General features: G+C 35.9%; 5 protein-coding genes and 2 non-coding genes across 9 annotated transcripts; all 7 read left to right on the forward strand.

Moving 5' to 3' along the window:
- The first annotated feature begins 759 nt into the window (after positions 1-759).
- On the forward strand, positions 760-4,498 carry LOC108479318 (nucleoside diphosphate kinase 3-like). Its single transcript, XM_017781848.2, has 7 exons — positions 760-1,123; positions 2,227-2,364; positions 3,123-3,160; positions 3,285-3,335; positions 3,582-3,749; positions 3,827-3,939; positions 4,033-4,498. Exons 1-7 carry the CDS (start codon positions 1,042-1,044, stop codon positions 4,154-4,156), a joined length of 714 nt encoding a protein of 237 aa, XP_017637337.1. The 5' UTR covers positions 760-1,041; the 3' UTR covers positions 4,157-4,498.
- Positions 4,499-5,452: 954 nt separating this feature from the next.
- On the forward strand, positions 5,453-6,731 carry LOC108477535 (uncharacterized). The gene is made up of 5 exons (XM_017780074.1): positions 5,453-5,533; positions 5,762-5,851; positions 5,961-6,100; positions 6,515-6,527; positions 6,621-6,731. Exons 1-5 carry the CDS (start codon positions 5,453-5,455, stop codon positions 6,729-6,731), a joined length of 435 nt encoding a protein of 144 aa, XP_017635563.1.
- An 811-nt stretch (positions 6,732-7,542) lies between these two features.
- Positions 7,543-7,615, forward strand: TRNAA-CGC (transfer RNA alanine (anticodon CGC)). The gene has a single exon. It is a non-coding gene; the product is annotated as a tRNA-Ala (tRNA).
- A 78-nt stretch (positions 7,616-7,693) lies between these two features.
- Positions 7,694-7,766, forward strand: TRNAA-CGC (transfer RNA alanine (anticodon CGC)). The gene has a single exon. It is a non-coding gene; the product is annotated as a tRNA-Ala (tRNA).
- On the forward strand, positions 7,700-11,998 carry LOC108477034 (uncharacterized). 2 transcript variants are annotated; one of them, XM_017779449.2, is made up of 12 exons: positions 7,702-8,399; positions 8,491-8,654; positions 8,774-8,851; positions 8,964-9,043; positions 9,373-9,457; positions 9,666-10,085; positions 10,408-10,515; positions 10,703-10,770; positions 10,933-11,020; positions 11,121-11,192; positions 11,268-11,321; positions 11,413-11,998. In XM_017779449.2, exons 1-12 carry the CDS (start codon positions 7,964-7,966, stop codon positions 11,491-11,493), a joined length of 1,734 nt encoding a protein of 577 aa, XP_017634938.1. In that variant the 5' UTR covers positions 7,702-7,963; the 3' UTR covers positions 11,494-11,998. The 2 variants fall into 2 exon arrangements, with proteins under 2 accessions (XP_052879144.1, XP_017634938.1); XM_053023184.1 differs by lacking the exons at positions 11,121-11,192; positions 11,268-11,321; positions 11,413-11,998 and having other exon boundaries at positions 7,700-8,399; positions 10,853-10,988.
- A 1,479-nt stretch (positions 11,999-13,477) lies between these two features.
- LOC108477095 (dynamin-related protein 12A) lies at positions 13,478-17,773 on the forward strand. Its single transcript, XM_017779542.2, has 16 exons — positions 13,478-13,815; positions 13,899-13,962; positions 14,065-14,172; positions 14,268-14,369; positions 14,490-14,540; positions 14,883-14,944; positions 15,206-15,296; positions 15,433-15,497; positions 15,607-15,801; positions 15,953-16,072; positions 16,210-16,280; positions 16,398-16,623; positions 16,720-16,770; positions 16,896-17,124; positions 17,207-17,346; positions 17,453-17,773. Exons 1-16 carry the CDS (start codon positions 13,687-13,689, stop codon positions 17,579-17,581), a joined length of 1,833 nt encoding a protein of 610 aa, XP_017635031.1. The 5' UTR covers positions 13,478-13,686; the 3' UTR covers positions 17,582-17,773.
- A 245-nt stretch (positions 17,774-18,018) lies between these two features.
- On the forward strand, positions 18,019-20,494 carry LOC108476535 (GDSL esterase/lipase At4g10955-like). 2 transcript variants are annotated; one of them, XM_053023185.1, is made up of 3 exons: positions 18,019-18,303; positions 19,028-19,173; positions 19,321-20,494. In XM_053023185.1, the coding sequence occupies exons 2-3, from the start codon at positions 19,112-19,114 to the stop codon at positions 20,297-20,299; spliced, it is 1,041 nt and encodes a 346-aa protein (XP_052879145.1). In that variant the 5' UTR covers positions 18,019-18,303; positions 19,028-19,111; the 3' UTR covers positions 20,300-20,494. The 2 variants fall into 2 exon arrangements, with proteins under 2 accessions (XP_052879145.1, XP_017634251.1); XM_017778762.2 differs by having other exon boundaries at positions 19,061-19,173.
- Positions 20,495-20,557: the final 63 nt, after the last annotated feature.

Genomic DNA, 20,557 nt, shown 5'->3' on the forward strand with positions numbered 1-20,557 from the left:
ATGACTTAAATAATTTTTTGAATAGTTTAATGATTTAAATAAAACTTTTAAATAGTTTAAGTGATAATTTTGTAATTTATTAAAATTAAATGACTAAAACATAAATTTACTAATAGTTTAATGACTTTGAGTTAGTTTACCTAGAGTGATCATGGGTTGGGTGGTCTGCCCTACCAAGGCCACCGAAAAATGGGAGGGTTTGGGTAAAATATAGGCCCAAAAATGGGCTTGGGCAAAAACGAGGTCTGTTTAAAAACGGGCAGCCTCAGTAGGATTTTTGCCGGGCCCGCCCAAATTATATATTAATATATATTTTTATTTTATTTTTAATTATTTTAAATTTTTAATATAACTATTTTTTATTATATTGTTAATTTGTGTATTGTTTTAAGAATTGTTTTAGTTTTATTTTTATTTGTTTTAATATTTATTTTATGTTTTTAAATATATTTGATTTATTATATTTTTAAATTTTTATTTAATGAAATAAGAAAAAAAATTAATATGGGTCGGGCCAAGCCAGGCTCGGGCTTAGTAATTTTGTTTCGGGTTGGTTAAGCAAAATTTTAGGCCCATATTTGGGCGGGCAGGCCCGAGCCTAATAGATGAGCCTAAAATTTTATTTGGGCCCGGCCCGAACCCAGCCCGACCCGGTCCATGATCACCTCTAAGTTTACCCTTTAAATATTTAATTTTTTATTTATGTTATAATATTTTATTTAAATTAATTTATAATAACCACCGACGGACATTCATTAGCCGAACAAAAAAACCTAACCGCGCAACCCAAAAGAAGTGAGCTCAGCCTCACCCCATTCAAAATCTCGGTCACGAGTCACGATTTCGTCCGATGGTACTTTATTCTAAAGTAATAATAACAATAATAATAGACCCATTCGACGAACGAACATTTGGCTCCTATAAATACAAGCCTCTCATTTTCACTCTCCTTATCTCTCTCTTCTACTATCAAAACACATCACTGCCCTTGCACTCGGCTCATACCAATCAATCAAAATCCCCAAGAAAATATTAAAAAAAATGAGCTCTCAGATTTTCAGATCTGCTTCTAGAGCCGCCAGGTCTCTCCTTTCAGCATCCAAGGCTTCTCGCTTTTACTCTGGTAAACGTCTTTGCTTCATTTCTCTCTTGTTTGGGAGCTGATAGATGGCTGATCTGTGAAGTGATTTCTTTCGACGAATATACATATTTCCCGATAATGCAACTTTGATTGCTTTCTTTCATAATAATCAGTTTTCGGATAAAGAAAATTTCAATAAATGTGGAATAACTGATTTGAAAGCATTTGTTAAGGGTATCGTTTTATTAGTATCCATAATTTTAGATCAATCCCGTGGTTGATTTTCAACTCTGATTTTTAATTTTCTGTATTTGTCTATGAAGCATCGAAGCTGATAATTTTATTCGAACATTTTGCATTAACTTGTGCTGATATTGAAAATACTTTTTTTCCGTTCATTTGTTTTTCACTTTTGTTTGGATGGAAATTGTCCTATTCGCCTGTTTAGCAACCCCAAACCACTTTCTAAAAAACTTAAAGTCTAGCTTTTAATTATTACCAATTTATTTGTGTTAGTACTATACTTTTTCTTTTGAAAGCTGCGAAAAGTTAAACCTAACACCTGTAACTATTCTTGACGTAGACACCCAAAAGGGTAAAGATTAGAAGAGATATGTTACTTTCCATGCTTTTCGTTGTGGAATCAATTCTCATTTTGTTGTCCCTTAATGATTTGCTTTACATACACTATTAAAGAGAAAAGAAAAAAGATTTATTCCAAATCTTTATGCACCTATGCTACCCACATGATCTGTCTTTCGCTTTGCTTCAATTCTATTGGTTCTGTGTTCTTTCTTTCCTTTGATGATTTCGTCGATATTTGAGAACACTTGCTTTTTCTCTCGAAGAAACGGCTCAAGTCGCTATGTGCTTAAGTTGGGAATATAATATGGTTAGGGAATTTCTATCGGGCTTGCACCTAATCACTTTCATGAGCTAACTTAGTTGGCGGCATGTGTTATAGAACTATTTCTGTTTGTAAACTAAAAAAAGTGTGCATTATGTTAAACGTGAATGTTTTGGTCCATGTGTGAGATTCTACTTTCATACACTGTGACTTTTGGTCCATGTGGTGAAAATGCTGGTTTTGTAGCATGCAAAATAATATGTTTTAAGCTTTTTAACTATTGTTGTGTGGTCTGTAGAAGGGCGAGCTGTAGCTGCCGCTGCAGCAGTTTCACTTGGCGGTAAAGTGCCTCTTTTGGCTTCAGCTTATGGAAGTACTGCTTCTGCCAATGCATCTAGAGCATGGCTTTCAGGAGTTTTTGCTCTTCCAGTGGCAGGTTTGGATGACTTGAAACTTTTTTCCGAGTTTATCTTCCAGTGGCCTCTATTTTTCATTTGGAGTAATTCTTTCTGTTATCCCTGTCATACTTGTAAAATAAAATGGATGATAAAATAAAAGGGTCCATGGCAAGTTCCTAGCTTTAGAACTTTGGGTGAAAGAAGAGGAGCCTGGTCTCTTGCTTAAGTTTTAGCATTGTGGCTTCCTAGACCTCTTCAACAATAATTATACTTTGCATTAACACAATAGGGAGGAAACGCTTTATTGTGATGCATTTTAGACTTGATTTCTTCCCTAAATTTCTCCCAACATTGTGCCCCGAACCCAAATAATGTACCGGCCATCATCATATATCTGTGCATTGGTCTAACTTGATTCTGCTGCCTTTTCTTCTTTTTGCCCATCCGCTTTCTTTTCTGTGTCCATCTACTGCCAGCTTCACAGTTATTCACACAAAATAGCTTATTGTGCTACCTTTATCCTTGAAATGAATTTTGATTGGTTGTATGATGATGACGAAGAATAATTTTATTTGCCAGATGGCTCAAGTTTCTACCTACTTTCACTTTTGGAATTAATTCTAAAACAGAATGAAGAGTATTAGCAGTGTAGATGCTGTGGGTTAAAATGGAAAATGAAAAGAAGAAAGTATAGCTTTATGATTGTGATATTTTTACTTTCCCCTCAACCCCAAAAAGGGAAAAATAATAAAACGAAAGAATATGTCCTGAATGTCTGTTTTCATCATCTTTGTAGCTTACATGCTTCAGGAGCTGGAGGTTCATGCTGCAGAGGTAATCCATCACCATTCAATTATGTAGCTATTACTTTGTATTTTCCATTGTTTATGCTATTCATCTCCTTTTCTCTTCTTCTTTTTTCTTCTCTGTGTGTGATGAACCATTTTTCTTCATTCAGATGGAGCGCACCTTCATTGCTATCAAGCCAGATGGAGTGCAAAGAGGGCTGGTGAGGTTCATCTGACCTTTCTCGTCAATTTAAGAAATCTTCCAATCATCTTATTCTATATTGAAATAAGGAACATCAACAAATTTGTATTATTTTATTATTATCCATGCTTCTTGCATTCTGCTTGTGGTTGACGGAAAATATATACTGCAAATTATGATTTTCTCTCCTTTTCAGGTTTTACAGTTTTTGGTCTTTTGGATTGAAACATGTCAGATAGCTAACTAAAGCCTGTGTCTATTCTAGATTTCGGAGATCATCTCTCGTTTTGAGCGCAAAGGGTTCAAGCTTGTGGCTATCAAGTTGGTAGTTCCTTCAAAGGAGTTTGCCCAGAAACATTATGATGACTTGAAGGAAAGACCCTTTTTCAATGGCCTGTGTGAATTCCTCAGCTCTGGCCCTGTTCTTGCCATGGTAAAAAGAAACTAGAAACCTTATCATCTCTTCGTATTTGCTTCAGGCTGAGCTAAGCTAATCTCATTCACATGCAGGTCTGGGAAGGAGAGGGAGTGATCAAATACGGCCGGAAACTCATTGGAGCAACAGATCCTCAAAAATCAGAGCCTGGAACCATCAGAGGTGATCTAGCAGTGGTTGTCGGAAGGTATAAGCTTTTGTTGTTACTTTACGTAAGTTTTTACATTGCATGAACTTGTTCACCATGGATATGAGCTTGAGCTGTTCTTTTGCCCTGCAGGAATATAATTCATGGGAGTGATGGTCCTGAGACTGCCAAGCATGAAATCAACTTGTGGTTCAAGCCACAAGAGTTGGTTAACTATACAAGCAACGCTGAGAAATGGGTCTATGGAAACAACTGATGAGGGCATGTTTTTTCAAGTTAATCAGTAGTAGTTCAGGAAAATTTAGTCCCACATCAGGTGTGGGTTAGAGGCATAATTTTTTAGAATAAATGCGTTTTATGGAGGTGAGGAGCATTGAGCCAAAAGCTTTGATTTTTGTTATAGTTAAACTAGTGCTCAAAAAATAATATCTTTTTCTTTTCTTCAGACTCAAAATAATAATCCCTTTCACCTGTTTAATATAGGGTGGAAATACTGCACTTTTCCCATTTAATTATTTCTCCTAGGGCTTAAGTTTTTGAACTTGTTTTGATAAGGGAATGACTATTATAATGTTATTTTTAAGTCCATGGGTAAAAACCGGTGTTCCCTACTTCCCTTGTCTGTGGATAAGTCAACCTTCATAGAAAATTTTACTTATTTAAGTTGATAACATTTGTAAAATGAATAAAACAATAAACTATCAATTTTAAGAGTTGCGGTGTGATAATTGTTTTAAAATCGTGGCACTTTAATTAGTATTTGTCAAAATGCTAAAAGCAAGCTCATCTTTAATTGACGTAATAATTATGTTTGATAAAGACGGACTCGAAATTAATTATATTTAATGATTGGACTTTAATAACAAACTTGAAATCCGCCAAGCCAACCTATATAAATGCCAGTTTCTACATGCTCTGTTCAGTCGTTTTGCTGTTAGCGTAACAGCCAAGCATCTAAAGCCTTCAAACACAAATTTCCCCTTTATTTCCTGCTTCGAAAACCCAAACCCCTAGCGTACCTGGGAATTCCTTTCGCATTCCTCGTCAAAGCTCCTCGTTAGATCTCTCTTTTTCCAGGAAAAAAAAAAGGGTAAGTTTCTCTCTTCGAATCCTTTGCATTTTTCTTGAATCCCTCTCATATGATCTGCAAATTTGTATATTAATTGTTTGTTTGGTGAGTTATTTTCCCGTGTAAACCTTACTCGGTTGTCTAGGCTTCTTTTTCCCTTTTTTTTAATAACTTTTTTGGGGATTTATTTGTTGGTTTGGTGAGTGGTGACGGAGGGTTTTTGTTTTTATTATTATTAATTCTCTTACATTTTGGTTTCTTGATTTTAATCTTTTACGTAGCAAAGTGATAAATTATATCGTGGAAGCTATTTATTATGTAAATTTTATTTTAGAATCTCTTGAAAAGGCTTTCCTTATTTCCTATGTGAGTATATTGTGTGTTTCTCACTTCAGATTGAACTGCCTTTTATTAAACTTTTTTTTTTATTTCAAATTGTCTTCATCAACTGATTTGGATTATTAAAACTGTTTACTTTGTCATATGGAGGCTAATCCACTTACAAGTGAAGCAATAGCTCTCACAGAAAAGAAAATGTACATGACACTGGGTGAGCTATTAGCTGTTTGGTCCTTCTTAAAGTTATGTTCTTTAAGGGGAAAATAGTCTTCTGATTTTCCTTTTTTTTCTATGGACATAGATGACATCATTAAATTGTCAAAAAAAAAAAAAACTTAAAATAAAGTCAAGAAGCAGCAAAGTGCACCTGTATGAATTTTCTTAGTCAAGATCATTTTGTCACTGCATGATGGAATTGATATTCTTATCTAATTTTATTTTCTTTAACATCAGAATAAAAGCTACAAACCTGTGAGTAATGCTGCTAAAGAGAAGGCTTTTAAGGTTCGACAGCATATGGACTCGTGCTCCTCTCTTAGACAGGTCTGTGGTTTTTAATTTTTTTTTCCTGTTGATAAATTTCTAATGTACTTGGTCCATATGTTAATTAGGAAACCTTTTTTTTTCTCCTTTATGTTCCATGGTTTATCAGGGGGTTCTAGCTCAAAGAAGGTCAAATATCCAGGGAAACCGATTTCCCTTTACTGCTGAGGCTTCACGTAGAGCTGCAGTTGCCCCACTTCGATTTGGAGCTTTTAATGGTAGCAAAGTGTCTAATTTGAACAAACCAAGGTATCTGGATTTCAAATAGCTCATATTGTTGCTTTATGTGAGCAGCTATTATTTCTTATAACTGGAATTGTTGCAACTGCAAGAATTACTGCCTATGTAATGGCTGTTTTCTGTCTTTGAATTATTCCAGGTAAATCACGGATCTTCTACAATATTGATGACCTGTGGAATATGGTCCTGATAGCTTATATCGAATTGCATGCTATGTGGAACTCCTAAAATTTGACAAATTTCTTGTGGAAAGAGTTGCCAAATTTGGGATTATCTTGAAGTGTGTGGCTTTTGTTATTCACACTACCCAAAGTAGTATGCTTGTAGCCTGAGCTTTGTATCTGTGGTGTGCAAGATCCTTAATCTGGTTAAGTGGTTAGTACTCTGGAATTAGTTTTCTGCCTCTTGGTTTGCATATTGAAGGATCAAGTGGCAGGTGTGATGCGTTTGAAGAGGATGAATTTAGAAACACGACACCTTGTTTGATGATTGCAATTGTGCATTCACTAGATTAATATCGTTCCTTTAGGTGGCTTGTTACATGACTGGAGGACAAGCTCTTCATTTGTCTGGAAATGTTAATTGGGTAGTGTGTGTCCCAATGGGTTCTGTAGTTTCTTCTGCTGGGACTTTCCTTTGATTTTGTTTTTCCTTATCAAGTTGTTTTGATCACTTTTGATTCTTTGATGGCTATAGTCATTGGGAGGCTGCATTTCTTCAATTTGCCCTACTAGTTTTGACTAGTCTCGAGGCATGTGATTTATCTTATGAGCGCTTTTTTTTTTTTGGTCCACTGTTGATGCTTCATCTCTCATCATTTCTAGGATCTCTTACCTGCTAAATTTCCTCGGTTAAGCTACTGATTGATTGACACCATGATATTCAATTTAAAATTGACAAAATTTGGCAAAGAGAATATTCTGCTGCCTCTGGTGCCTTGTTGAGATATATTTGAGCTAGAAATAATGAAGCAGGAAGAATATTAGATTGGGGAATGCTGAAAGGGATAAGTCGATTTTATCTACTTCTTTAGATGTAAATTTAACATATATTACTGAAACTTTGGTGGCATCTAGTACTGTGTTGATTTTCTTCACGAGGCTGGATTTAATATCCCTTGAAAAAGGACTATAAAGCTAGTGGAGTCTGCGGAAAATGCACTTTTATACAGTTTTAAACATCACACTTTGAATTGAAAACGCACTTTTATAATGTCAAAGTTGATATTTTTAGGTCAATTTTTTCCTTAATTATTTTAAATAATTTAATTGATTAAAATTATAAACATATATATTTTAAATGTAGTTCATTCAAAGTTTTTATACTATATATATATTCTCAAAATTCTGTTCATAACCTTTTTTTTTTAAAAAAAGGGCCAGAGTTGGACTTAAGATTAAAAGAATTTACTGAAGATATAAAATAGTTTTTAAAGATGCCAACTGCTCCTTGGGGGTGTAGCTCATATGGTAGAGCGCTCGCTTCGCATGCGAGAGGCACAGGGTTCGATTCCCTGCACCTCCATTACACTTTTTTTTTTAAATACTGCAGCTTTTTTAGATCAATAGATGAAGGTTATAATAAAAATTATGAGATCACAATGGGGGTGTAGCTCATATGGTAGAGCGCTCGCTTCGCATGCGAGAGGCACGGGGTTCGATTCCCCGCACCTCCATTTTTTAAACGCAAACACCAAACGTGCACAGTGCAAACAAAACGATCCTTTTCCCATCCAATTTGTCCTCTGAACCTCTCGTTCCTCATCTTCTTTTTTGGTCCAAACTTACACCCCAAAAAATAGAAAGAAAAAAAAAAGTTTGAACGGAAATCAAGTGCATACACTCAAATTCCTGTCCTAAGCAGAGGCTAAAAATGAGTCTGAGCTTAGCTTCTTCACCATGGCTGTCTCGCTTTTCCCCTCCGAACACTAAATTTCCCGACTATTATTCTCCAAACAACTTCACTCTCTTTTCCCTCCTTTTACGCTCTAATCCACTTTCTTCTCTCAAAACCAACGGCCCTTTCAAACTCAAAGCTTCCTTAAACGAAACCCAATCAAACGGTGTCGTTAAGGAGGAGGAAATCTTCGGTTTAGACGAGGCGCTACTGAGCAGAGTCTCGGCTACTAAAGATGCTGACGAAGCACTCGAAATGATCGCTCAAAGTCAGAGTGAAAGCGGTGAACAACTAAGCGGCGGTGTCGTAAGTATTTCTGATTGTCGTTTGATAATAAACGCCGCGCTTGATCGTAGCAATGCTGACTTGGCCTTGTCTGTTTTCTACGCCATGCGTTCCAGTTTCGACACAGGTTTTCTTTTTTCTTCCCCTTTACTGGTTGACTTTAAAACATGAAAAAATAGTCTTTGTATTGTAGTTATTCGATGTTTTTTTGGTAATAGGTGTGAGTGAGAATAGGCCATTGGTTGATAGATGGAAATGGTCAAGACCCGATGTTGGGATTTACACTACATTAGTTCTAGGCTTGGCTACATTGTTAAGGGTCTCTGATGCTCTTAAAATGATCGATGATATTTGCCGAGTTGGAGTTTCTCCTGGTGAGGAGGTGTGGACCAAGTTCTTTCTTTAAACTTCTTTAGCTATAGCAAAAAAAAAAAAAAGGTTTCTTTGGATCAATCTGAATGAAAAAAAAAATTCTGGATCTTTTTGTTTCTCTTTTGAAAGGTTCCTTTTGGGAAAGTTGTAAGGTGTCCCATTTGTTCCATTGCTGTTGGTGTTGCACAACCACAACTTGGAATTCAGGTAAATAATATTGTAGCTTTTTGAAAGGCTCCTTAAGTTATGGAGGCTTGAGCTGAAATATGTGCATCTTTTACTCAAGATTTTTGCTTTCTATATTTATACGTTTCTGCAGATTGTATGTTGTGCCAAATGTCGCTACAAGTATGAGCTTGTTTCTGGCAACATAATTAGTGTTGACTCAGAAGAAATCAGGTTGGTTTGTTTCTGTATATTTTCCTTTCTGGGATGTTTGACTTTTCCCCAGGAGCTAGTTCTGACCTGCCATGGCATTTAACTTATAGCTTGGTTTGTGTTCATATCTCGGTCATCAAAGTTTATTCAGACCCTTCATTTTTCTTTGAAGTATTCGTGGTCTATGCCAGTATGAATGCACTATGTTTATGAGTTGAATTAACTGACTATAAAGCAACAAATTTTATTTGCTCCATTTTGGTTTTAGTGTTGATAACACACTATATTCGTGTATGGTGTTGATGCCGGGATATTCACTTTTGCTAAGGAACTCCTCCTGCCGAACGCAGCATGGAGATTCCAGCATGGAAAAGGGGGCTAAAATCTCTGCAAATACTGAAACAAAGAGTTCCTGCTGCTGTTCATTCTATTCTGGTATGTATTCACTACCTTGTTTAGCCATTCGGTTTTTCTGATTTGACAATATGCTCTTTTGGATTCAAAACTTGGTTTTTGTATCATTCAGTGTGCTATTTGTTCATATTATTTATTTCATCAGTGATGACAAACTTCTTTTCCTTTTCCCCCTTCAAAATCCTCTCTGAACATTCTTTAATTAGTTCCACCTACATCCACATTGTAGGTACAAACCCCTTCTGGTGTGGCACGTACACACAGGTTTGCTACTGAAACAGTTGAGCTTCCTGCACAAGAAGGAGAAAGGGTAACCATTGCTTGTGCTGCTCCTTCAAATGTTTATAGAGAGGTTGGTCCCTTCAAGTTTAGTCCTAAGGCACCTAACTTTTACCCTGGGGAACCGATGTGCCTGACAAACCACAAAGATGGCAGGGAATCGCAATTACTAAGAGCCCCTGCAAAAGATGGAAACACTTCCATACTTAAGCCTCAGTTTGTCATTCCACTACTCACTGTTCTGGCTGCTGGAGATGCTGCCTCAGGGGTAATAGACCCAAGCTTACCACAATTGCTTTCAGTAGCTGCTGTAGGATCACTTGCTGTTGGAGCAAGTTTAAATGCTGTCATTTTTCCACAATTAAATCTGGTAAGCTGCTATCTTGACTCGATTTTTTTTTTCTTCTGTTCAGCTATCTTGACTTGATTTAGTTTATCATTTTTCTGCAAAACCTTAAAACCCTGTAATCATTGAGGTCCCTACCCTTTTTCAAGGCTACATCATTTAAACTATGTTTCTCACAACACTGTTTCTACATCATTTAAACGTTTCTTGCTCATGGCAATCAAGATAACTTAATTCGGCTCTGAATCTGTTTCCACCATTTCTATGGAACCTGTTAAGGAAGAAAAAAGAAAAACAATTTTCTTGGACAGAATAAATGTACTCATTTAGTGATTGATGGTAACAGCTTCCTCAGAGATCAGTGGAAACAACTGCCATCAAACAGCAGCTGTTATCTCAGTATGATGTATTGCAGTCTCGCATCAGGGACCTAAAAGAAGCTGCTGAAAAAGAGGTACTATCAGGGACCTAAGACTATCTGTTAATCGCCTAGATATAAGTTGAAAGAATGTATTTTTCCAAATATGTTAGATAAATCACACTTCACAATCAATCTGTTAGTCAATAGTGTTTATCTAAGTCAGTTCATCCTAGGGTGGCTTGATATTTAAGTCAAGAAGCTTGTTCATTTCTTGGTGTAGGCTTGGATGCTGGCTCGCATGTGCCAATTGGAGAACAAAATTTTTGCTGTAGGAGAACCTTCATATCGGTGAAACTCTACACATTCTAATTACTGTGTTCTTAATTAATTTTATGCCTACTGGTCTTAAAATAAACATCTTTTCCATCAGCCATCATCGTGTTATCTGATGGCTCATAGGTACTTGATTTTCAGTACGGTGGAACAACGTTTCTTTGTTATCTTTTTCAGTGCCCGAAGAAGTAGAATCAAAAGGGTGCGGGAAGGCTTGGAGAATTCGCTTAGGGGAAGGATTGAACTTATTGATAGTTTTGCAAGAGTAACTCTTTCTATTATCGAAACCTTAACAACTCTTCATTTATGTTTAGTTTTTATGACTCTATCATATTAATATATATGTGGTATTTTATACTCATTAGATATCGTCCATGATTGAAATCGAGGTGGAAATGGACTCGGATGTTCTAGCTGCTGAAGCAGCAAGCAATGCAGTGAGCACTAAATCTATATGTATCGTCTGTGCATTTAGCAAGCATATGTAGTAAGTAACAATTCTTTTTCTGTAGGAAACCATTGCTGAGCAGATACAACAAATCATGGAGCTTGAGAATCTTGAAGAGGCATGTTCCTATCTCTCAAAGCAATTTTCCTTTTATGTTCTTCAGCATGTCATTTGACTTTCAATTGATGTCTTCTGACATGTTTATACAGAAATGGAAACTCCAAGCCGAGGCAAATGACGAGGCAGAAAGACTACTTAGTTCCCAATCTATACCTACTGAACAGATTTAGATATCCAACCAGTAAATATTTGATTCAAGCAACACTCATTTTACATTGTTAAGCACCAAACCTGTGGATCGTTGTCTGCTTTCTCCCTAGGACATTATTTTTTTGATTAGATCAGACCAAAAGTCGAGGAATCAACATCAGGAACTAGATGTCAGACACCGATCCAAATACCCTTTGAAGCATTTCAATCAAATAATTGATGAGATGTGGGAAGAGGGTCGCAACAAAACATCAATATTCCTGGTCATATATCCAAGAGCTATTCCAACAACTTGCTGGATAAACTTGGTTCAAGCCTTACTCTTTATATGTTAAATTTCATTTTTCTCTTGTATTAGATGAACTCATGGAATTCACTTTGGAACTTGTAAATTTTGCAGCAAATTGTATGTAATAATGGAAACAGATAAAGTAATGGTGAAAGCCTGTTTTATGCTTGTCGTTTCCTTTATATATAGAGCAAGTCCAGGTCCAATGGCTTTTTTGGGTTTGTAAATGGAGAAAAGGTTTCCTAACTGTCCGTAAAATTCGAGGAGAAATACGGACAAAGTTGGCCAGCTTGTTAGACTCGTCTTAGGTTTGATTCTTTTACTATTCGTATTCTGATTCTCTCTTAAAAAAAATTTTCATTTGCGAACAAGGTAAATGATGCTATTCGAAAAGTTCAGTTTTAATTTGATAATTATTGAGCTAGGTCTGAGTTGGGTGAGTTTAACAATAGTAGGCTTGAATGGCTCATGAGTTTTATCGAATTATTCAAGTTTTTCTTTTTTAATATATATATTTTAAATATTTTATATTATTAAATTATGATATTGCCTATATTATTAATGCTAAAATTAATTATTAAATTAAATCTGAGTGTTAATACGTATAAGTTTAATTGAGTTTGAACTTGAATAGTGAATTATATCTTGAATCATGTTTAAACTTAACAAATAGATGTTCAATTGAGAGCTTGAGCTGAATATTAAACTTCAAATTTTAGATTGAGCTTATTAATATTTGAACTCGATTTAGTCTGATTATATCCTATCATTGTTATCGTACTATGTAAAATTCTTAAAAAATGAATCCTCGAAAATTCCTATTTTAAAAGGTTTATAGAATATGATTATGGAATTTTTTTTAAATCTAGTCTAGAATATGAATTATGAAAACTCTCTTCTTTGTTTTACAATTTGTTTAATTTTCTTTTTAACGTCAAAGGAATTTTTGGTATTAAAATGTTAAAATTCCATTTGTTAGGTTTTGTTTGTTTGGATGGATAATATTGAAATGCAAACCTCCACTAGCTATGTAATTTATTTAATCAGGAAAATGAATTGATTAATAATCCAAACGCTGCCATTTGTGATTATGGATTGAAATTTAAAAACTTAAAAATGCATTTTTGGACTTTAGAGGGTCTGTCCCCCACCCTATAGACAAATATGAAAACCTAGAGGGCAAACCCAAACCTCGGGAGCTCAGTGAGTATTTTGAATAGCCAAACGCGTCTTTATTTTATAAGTGGCAAACTAAAATTTTATCTTTAAATTCGATAGCATTTTTCAATTTGATCTTTGAACTTTTTTTATTTACATTAGTCTTGAAACTCAATATTTTTTTCAATTTAAATTCTGGATTTGAATTCCATTTTGGAGTAATTATATGCAACCTTGTGTCACATAATCGTTTGAAAATTTAAAAAAATTCTATATGAAATCTAGAAAAAAGAAAAAATATATAATTTATATAAAAAAATCCAGGTGATAACATGGTGCATTCTCAAAATATCACGTCATCATACCTAAACAAAACCCAAGTTCAGGACCAAATTGAGAAAAGCTGTCAAGTTCCGAAACTAAATGTGGACCAGAAAAAAGTTTAGGGACCAAAATATTAAAAAACTGTTAAGTTTAGGGACTAAAGGTTATTTTATCCCTATTTATAAACTAACCGTTTAAATTTTCAACCACGAACTACTTCGTAAATCGTAGTTAGCAAGTTTCCCCCGGCTTGCTGACTATCTTTGTCGTATTGACTCTCACCTTTTTCACTTTTGAACTTTAAAAAGCCAAGCCAAGCCGCGCAAGCTCTCCATTCTCCTTCCATTTCAAAACTTACTTAAGAAGTCTCTCTTCCCCCAACGGTTGATCAGAATCCGACGCCGTATTTAGTCTCCGGCATCGATTTTCGCTTGCCAAAGATATGGAGAATTTGATTTCTCTTGTGAACAAGATTCAAAGAGCTTGCACGGCTCTCGGTGACCATGGAGAAGCAAGCGCATTGCCTACTCTTTGGGACTCTTTACCAGCAATCGCCGTCGTCGGCGGTCAGGTGAACAACACTCGATATTTTCCTTCTCTTTTCAATTGTAGTCAACTTTATTTTCTGAGTGATGAAATTTGAATTTTAAACAGAGTTCAGGAAAGTCTTCGGTGCTGGAAAGCATTGTAGGCAAGGATTTCTTACCGCGTGGATCCGGTAAATGAATAAATAAATTGCCGAATCTATCCGTCCTCGTTTAGAACTTGAGAAGTGATTTTTTTTCCTTTTTTTTTTTGGTTGGATTAAAAATAAATGCAGGAATTGTTACTCGGAGACCTTTGGTGTTACAGCTTCATAAGAGTGACGAAGGAAGTAGAGAATACGCTGAGTTTCTTCACCTTCAAAGAAAAAGATTCACCGATTTTTGTAATCTTTTTTTATTCCTCTTGGCTTTCTTTTTACACACGTTTACTAGCAGCTAAGCTAGAATTTGAATTTTTATCGTTTAATTTGTGTTATAGCCGCTGTTAGGAAGGAGATTCAAGATGAGACGGATAGAGAAACTGGTCAAATGAAACAAATCTCCAGTGTTCCAATTCATCTTAGTATATATTCCCCCAACGGTATGTTCTGTTCGTTAAAACGTATTCTTATGTTTTAGGCTATTTGATTGCTTGAAATTTTACATTTTACAACCCTTCTCTTTTGTTATTGATTTTTTTTTTTAAAAAAATTTGCTGCAGTTGTCAATTTGACTCTGGTTGACCTTCCTGGTCTTACGAAGGTAGCAGTAGGTAAGTTGCAGAAAAGCCTAGTTAATTAATTTTAAGAAATTTTCTTGCCTTATAATGCTTAAACCGTTGTAGCCTACTGTTATTTATTGACTGATATATGTATGTATATATATACAAAATTTTCACAGGACCTAAGATGTATAATCTTCGAATTTGCATTTTTCTTTGCCGTGGAAATTTCAATTATAATAACTATAGCATTTTACCACTATAGCATTTTTAACCCTCCTATCTTTGTTTTTTTTTTCTTCCCTTTCTTTTCGTTGCAATATTAATTAGCAGAGTCTTTGTTTAATTTGTGTAATATTTTGTGAAATTGATGGATTATATGGCTAAATGCAGAGGGTCAGCCAGACACCATTGTGCAAGATATTGAGAATATGGTTCGCTCATATATTGAGAAGGTAAAATGAACCTGCTCTTTTTTGTGCTAGTCCGGTGCTCCAGTTTTAGGAAATTTTACTTAAACATGATTTAAAATGATGTTATGGCCGATTAGTTTTTATGATTCACAAGGACCCAAATGTTTTGCATGAGTTTTACATTTACTGTAAATTGTTTTCTTCCCCTTTTTCCCACAATAATTTTTCTGTAATTTGTGGTTTATACAAGAATGAGAGCTGAGTACTGTTGCACTATTTTTGTTTGGTGAACTTTTTATGCAGCCCAACTGTATAATCTTAGCTATTTCACCTGCTAATCAAGATCTTGCTACGTCGGATGCAATAAAAATCTCACGTGAAGTGGACCCTGCAGGTAAACTTTTGCAATACCAGTTCATTCTATATTATTTTTTCTTTGTCATTCACCTCAAAATTTTTATCCTAATTGTAGTTGTGATATTATGTCAAGTTATGGGTCATACTCATTATTATTGGTATAAACCTTTCAGGGGAGAGGACAATTGGTGTCTTGACAAAGATTGATCTGATGGATAAGGGTACTGATGCAGTTGATGTAAGTTGATTTATGCATTGTTTACTGTCATGCAAAACATTTTAAAGTCTTCAGCAGAGGGTGCCATGCGCATTATCAATGTTCTGAGGCACATTTTTTATTGACTTAGATATTGGAAGGAAAATCTTATCGGCTGAAATTCCCTTGGATTGGTGTTGTGAACCGCTCACAAGCAGATATTAACAAGAATGTTGACATGATTGCTGCTAGGCGTAGAGAGCGTGAGTATTTTGCTAGTACACCAGAGTATAAGCACCTTGCTCAGAGAATGGGTTCTGAGTATCTTGCTAAGGTGCTCTCAAAGGTATAGTATACTAGTCACATTTGTGAATGCCTTTGTTTTTGTGAAAACTTTTGGATCCTTAATCTTCTCTTGCAAGGGACATCACGGTACTGGATTCAGTTCTACTTTTTATTCAATTGTATTAACCTAGTTGTACTGGTTAATGTCTCAGCATTTGGAAACTGTAATTAAGTCCAGAATCCCAGGCATTCAGTCCCTTATTAATAAAACAGTTGCTGAACTTGAAACTGAACTGAGCTGCCTTGGAAAACCTATTGCAGCCGATGCGGGTGTAAGTGTTCTCTTCCTGCTCACTCTCTTTGTACCTGTGGGTGGACTGTGGCGTTTGGTTTCCTTGAGCTTCCACTTTCAGTTGATTCTCAGTTATAAGTTCTTCGCAAATAGCTGATAGTTTAGTTACTTTTACAGGGGAAGTTGTACACAATCATGGAGATCTGCCGTCTTTTTGATCAGAACTACAGAGAACATCTGGATGGAGTGTATGTATATAAACATGTTTTGTTCTTACCGTCTTTAAATCACCTATCTCCAGCTTCATTCATTTTTTCCCTCTGTTCTTGTAGATTTTCAGTTTTGATTTCCATTGTTGTTTACAGGCGTTCTGGTGGTGATAAGGTTTACAATGTTTTTGACAACCAACTTCCCGCTGCGTTACAAAGATTGCAATTTGACAAACAACTGTCGATGGAGAATATTAGGAAGCTCATTACTGAAGCTGATGGATATCAACCTCATCTAATTGCTCCTGAACAAGGATATCGTCGTTTGATTGAATCTACTTTAGTTACTATCAGAGGTCCAGCTGAGGCCTCTGTTGATGCGGTATGAAATTAAATTTGAGATTTTCAGAATTGTTCAACTACAGCCTATTTTTACATTTTTCAAGTTGGATTGATTTTGTCTTTTTACAATTTTCAGATTCATTCCATTCTGAAGGATTTGGTTCACAAAGCTATGAATGAGACTCCAGTATGTTCCTTGTCTTTGCTTATCTTATAAATGTATCAAAGAAATTATCCCGGTTTGAAAACTATTGTCAGACCATTTCTTCAAGCTGGTCGTGGTATAAGCATCAATATGGTTTGGTTTTTCAGGAGTTAAAGCAGTATCCTGCTCTAAGAACAGAGGTCGGAAACGCTGCAATGGAATCTCTTGAGAGAATGAGGGAACAAAGCAAAAGAGCAACACTTCAACTGGTCGATATGGAATGTTGTTACCTTACTGTCGATTTCTTCCGAAAGCTACCTCAAGAGGCGGATAAAGGTGGCAACCCTTCGCAATCAATATTTGACAGATACAATGAAGCATACCTTAGGAGAATTGGTAGGACAGATCTTTAATTGTTTGAAATTTCAATGTATGTTATGGGTGCTGATCATGGGTTTCTATGACAATGTATGTGCAGGAACAACGGTTCTGTCTTATGTTAATGCGGTCTGCGCTGGGTTGCGCCACTCGATTCCCAAGTCTATTGTTTATTGTCAAGTCCGTGAAGCTAAAAGAAGCTTGCTTGACTTTTACTACACTGAATTGGGTAAACTAGAGGTAGGAAATGGTTCACTCTTATCATCATTAGTATTTAGTTACTAATTTGGTATAACAGATAAACAGTCGGAATTGATATCTGGGAATCTTCTGTTCTTTTCCGTAGCAAAACCGGTTATCGGCATTGTTGAATGAAGATCCGGCAATCATGGAGCGACGTAGCGCTCTAGCCAAGAGGCTAGAACTATATAGGAGTGCTCAAGCAGAAATTGACACGGTGGCTTGGGCCAAGTAGAATGGTGAAACCATCATTCTTTCATTTATGAGCAGAGTGTCACACATGGTATTTACTGGGAGAAGGTTTGGTTTGCTTCGTTGTATTTTTAAGGCAATATAGTTTAACCATATCTCAGCAAGCAACGTAAGTTGTGCGATGTTCATGGTACAATTTTTATAAATTTTATTATATAAAAAATTATTTGCCCCATTATTTATTTTTCTTTAATTTGCTAATAGTATGCAAATGCTTAAAATTATCCCTAATACATTATTAAAAGTTTGAAGACCAATTTTGAATGAGGGGCATAGTTTGGGATGTCTGGTTCAAGTAACTCAACATTTGATTATATCATTTTAAAATATGAGGACCAATTTAGAATTTAAACCATAATTTTAAGCCATTGATGCAATTAACCCTTATTAAAGCCGAAATTTCAGTTAAAACTTAAAGATCACCTATCGTAATCGCAAGTTTACATTTCATCGTTCCTGGGCTGATACGGCGTCGGGGAAAAAAAACCGAAAACGAAGGAATATTGTACGGGATCCGTTGCACCTTCCCACATCAGGACTCGAAATAAAACAGACAAGTCGGCACAACGTTAAAACTTCGGTTGGATTTACGTTTATGCCTGTCTCTTGCCAAGCAAGCTTCAAATTTACTAGAAAATTCCTTTCAATAATATAAAAAGAAAGCACACAGATCTGCTATTTTAATTCCACCCCCAAAAGAAAAAGGTAAAAAATTTTCCTCCAATTTTCCATCTTTTCTTTTTATTTTCCTTCTTAGGTTTATTCTTGATGAAGTTTTTCGTGATATTTGATTGTTTTAGCCATATAGCTTTGATGGGTTTACCTTTAAGCTTTGATGGGTTTACCTTATTTAACTGTCAAGGGTAACCTGAAGAAAGATGCACTGAGTTATGGTGGTTTTATGCTTTTCTTTTGGATTAGTTGATTCTTAATTATGATGAGGTGGCCTTTTGTATTATTATTCCATGTTATGTTTCATAGTCTGTAGGGATGTTGATGGATCTGTGTAAATTTGTATGGTGAGAGTAGAAATTAGATACAATTTTTCAATATAGATTATACCTTATATGGGGCTGATTGAATAAATATTGAATCAAATTTATGGTTTTTGTGAAATTTTTTTATTACTTTTTCTGTTCTGATTTGCCTTGAAATATTTGTGATTTGGCAACAACTACAGCCATTTCACTAGGATACAAACTTTAAAATACAAGAATTAAATGCTACTTAAATATTTTATTTCCAAGGTGCCCAGAATATGAATTTTGCAATTCTCAGAAGTCTTTTGGCTGCTTTTGCATGAACTGTATCTGAAAATTTTTGGTTTATGTACCGATACTTGACTCTGCCCTGATCGAAGTCTGGTAAATTGTTCTGAAACTTTATTTGGAATAATACCATTCATGTCTAATAATTAGTTGGTTGGCAGCTGTGTGTTCACTGGTTTCACTTGTGCATACAGCTTAGCATTTCTGAATATCAAAAAGAAAGAACAAGAACCGCAAATTCTGCGATGAGCTTTGAGAGGGAAGATTTTGGTCTTTTAGGGCCCTTACACCTAAATAGTATAGACTGGTAAGATCTTACCCTCATTAAACAGAAGAATTGAAGATGTTTAAGGTCTAAGAACTTGAGGGTCTTCGAATCAATTTGAATCTCAGCAGGTGGATCATGGATAATGTCTTATGCGCTGAAATATTGTTGTATGTTACTTGTATGTAGGGCAAATTCAAATCATCGAAGGTCTATAGCAGCTAGTTTGGTTCAGGGCACCTATATTTTGGAACGAGATCGCCAAGAAAGACGTCAAGGCTCTCAAGCACTAGCTCCTCCATGGTGGGAATTCTTCCATTTTAAGTTGATTCGTCAGCTTGTTGATGATGCTGATTCGTGCGTCTTTGGTGCCATTTATGAGTATGCACCACCTTCATCTCATTGTAATGACTCAATTGATCAGAGCCCCCGCTATGTGATTGCCTTTCGAGGTACCATAAATAAACCGGACTCCTTCTCAAGAGACTTTTCGTTGGATATCCACGTCATACGAAATGGACTTCACCAAACTTCTCGCTTCGAGATTGCCATGAAAGCTGTTCAAAACATGGTTGCTATGGTCGGTGATTCAAATGTCTGGCTAGCCGGCCATTCCCTCGGGGCAGCAATGGCAATGCTGGCAGGAAAAACTATAGCTAAAACAGGCAACTTTTTGGAAGCTTTCCTCTTCAATCCTCCATTTTTATCTGCCCCAATTGAGAGAATCAATTATGGGAATGTGAAACATGGACTGCGGTTCGCAAGCAGTGTCATCACAGCAGGACTTGTTCTTGCCACAAAGGGTAACAGTCAAACGAGTCAGTCTGAAGATCCATTCTTTATTTTGTCTGCATGGACCCCATGTCTGTTTGTAAACCCCACAGACCACTTATGCTCTGAATACATTGGTTATTTCGAGCATAGGAAAAAGATGGAAGAGATCGGGTATGGGGCCATTGAGAGGTTAGCAACCCAGAATTCATTAGGAGATCTATTTATGAGTGTCGTGAGGAGGAGTGCCGAAGCTACAGAGCCACTGCATTTACTTCCTTCAGCATATTTGACAGTGAATCTTACTCCGTCCCAAGATTTCAAGCAAGCCCATGGGATACAACAATGGTGGACACCTGATCTGCACTTGAAGTGCAATCTTTACAAGTATAAATAGTTTGTCCCTGTCTAGCTTTTGCTTGTATATGTAATTATGTTCCACTAGTCAATCCTTGTAGTGGTTCATGTTGCTGTGGGTTAGGGAAAACAGAGATATATATATTGTTTTCCATGTGAGACTCTCAAACTGATAGATTCCAGTCCATTTTCTTGTCGATAAGTATAGAATATGGTTCCTTTTTGGATAATAAAACAGATGCGAAGAATACCTTATTTTCTATATATATATACACATACATGCTGCTATCCTAAACAG

The sequence above is a fragment of the Gossypium arboreum genome, chromosome 12 (genome assembly GCF_025698485.1).
Source record: "Gossypium arboreum isolate Shixiya-1 chromosome 12, ASM2569848v2, whole genome shotgun sequence".
NCBI classification, from domain to species: Eukaryota; Viridiplantae; Streptophyta; class Magnoliopsida; order Malvales; family Malvaceae; genus Gossypium; species Gossypium arboreum.

Bases quoted from the DNA above. Each gene is read 5' to 3' on its own strand.
- LOC108477034 (XM_017779449.2), top strand. From the start codon at position 7,964: ATGAGTCTGAGCTTAGCTTCTTCACCATGGCTGTCTCGCTTTTCCCCT. The intron at 10,516-10,702 runs GTACTATCAGGG...TTCTTGGTGTAG, and splicing joins AAGAAGCTGCTGAAAAAGAG to GCTTGGATGCTGGCTCGCAT. The intron at 11,193-11,267 runs GTGAGCACTAAA...CTTTTTCTGTAG, and splicing joins CTGAAGCAGCAAGCAATGCA to GAAACCATTGCTGAGCAGAT.
- LOC108476535 (XM_053023185.1), top strand. From the start codon at position 19,112: ATGAGCTTTGAGAGGGAAGATTTTGGTCTTTTAGGGCCCTTACACCTA. The intron at 19,174-19,320 runs GTAAGATCTTAC...ACTTGTATGTAG, and splicing joins CACCTAAATAGTATAGACTG to GGCAAATTCAAATCATCGAA.
- LOC108477095 (XM_017779542.2), top strand. From the start codon at position 13,687: ATGGAGAATTTGATTTCTCTTGTGAACAAGATTCAAAGAGCTTGCACG. The intron at 13,963-14,064 runs GTAAATGAATAA...AAATAAATGCAG, and splicing joins TTTCTTACCGCGTGGATCCG to GAATTGTTACTCGGAGACCT. The intron at 15,802-15,952 runs GTATAGTATACT...TTAATGTCTCAG, and splicing joins TTGCTAAGGTGCTCTCAAAG to CATTTGGAAACTGTAATTAA.
- LOC108477535 (XM_017780074.1), top strand. From the start codon at position 5,453: ATGGAGGCTAATCCACTTACAAGTGAAGCAATAGCTCTCACAGAAAAG. The intron at 5,534-5,761 runs GTTTGGTCCTTC...CTTTAACATCAG, and splicing joins CACTGGGTGAGCTATTAGCT to AATAAAAGCTACAAACCTGT. The intron at 5,852-5,960 runs GTCTGTGGTTTT...ATGGTTTATCAG, and splicing joins CGTGCTCCTCTCTTAGACAG to GGGGTTCTAGCTCAAAGAAG.
- LOC108479318 (XM_017781848.2), top strand. From the start codon at position 1,042: ATGAGCTCTCAGATTTTCAGATCTGCTTCTAGAGCCGCCAGGTCTCTC. The intron at 2,365-3,122 runs GTTTGGATGACT...TCATCTTTGTAG, and splicing joins TTTTGCTCTTCCAGTGGCAG to CTTACATGCTTCAGGAGCTG. The intron at 3,336-3,581 runs GTGAGGTTCATC...TGTCTATTCTAG, and splicing joins ATGGAGTGCAAAGAGGGCTG to ATTTCGGAGATCATCTCTCG.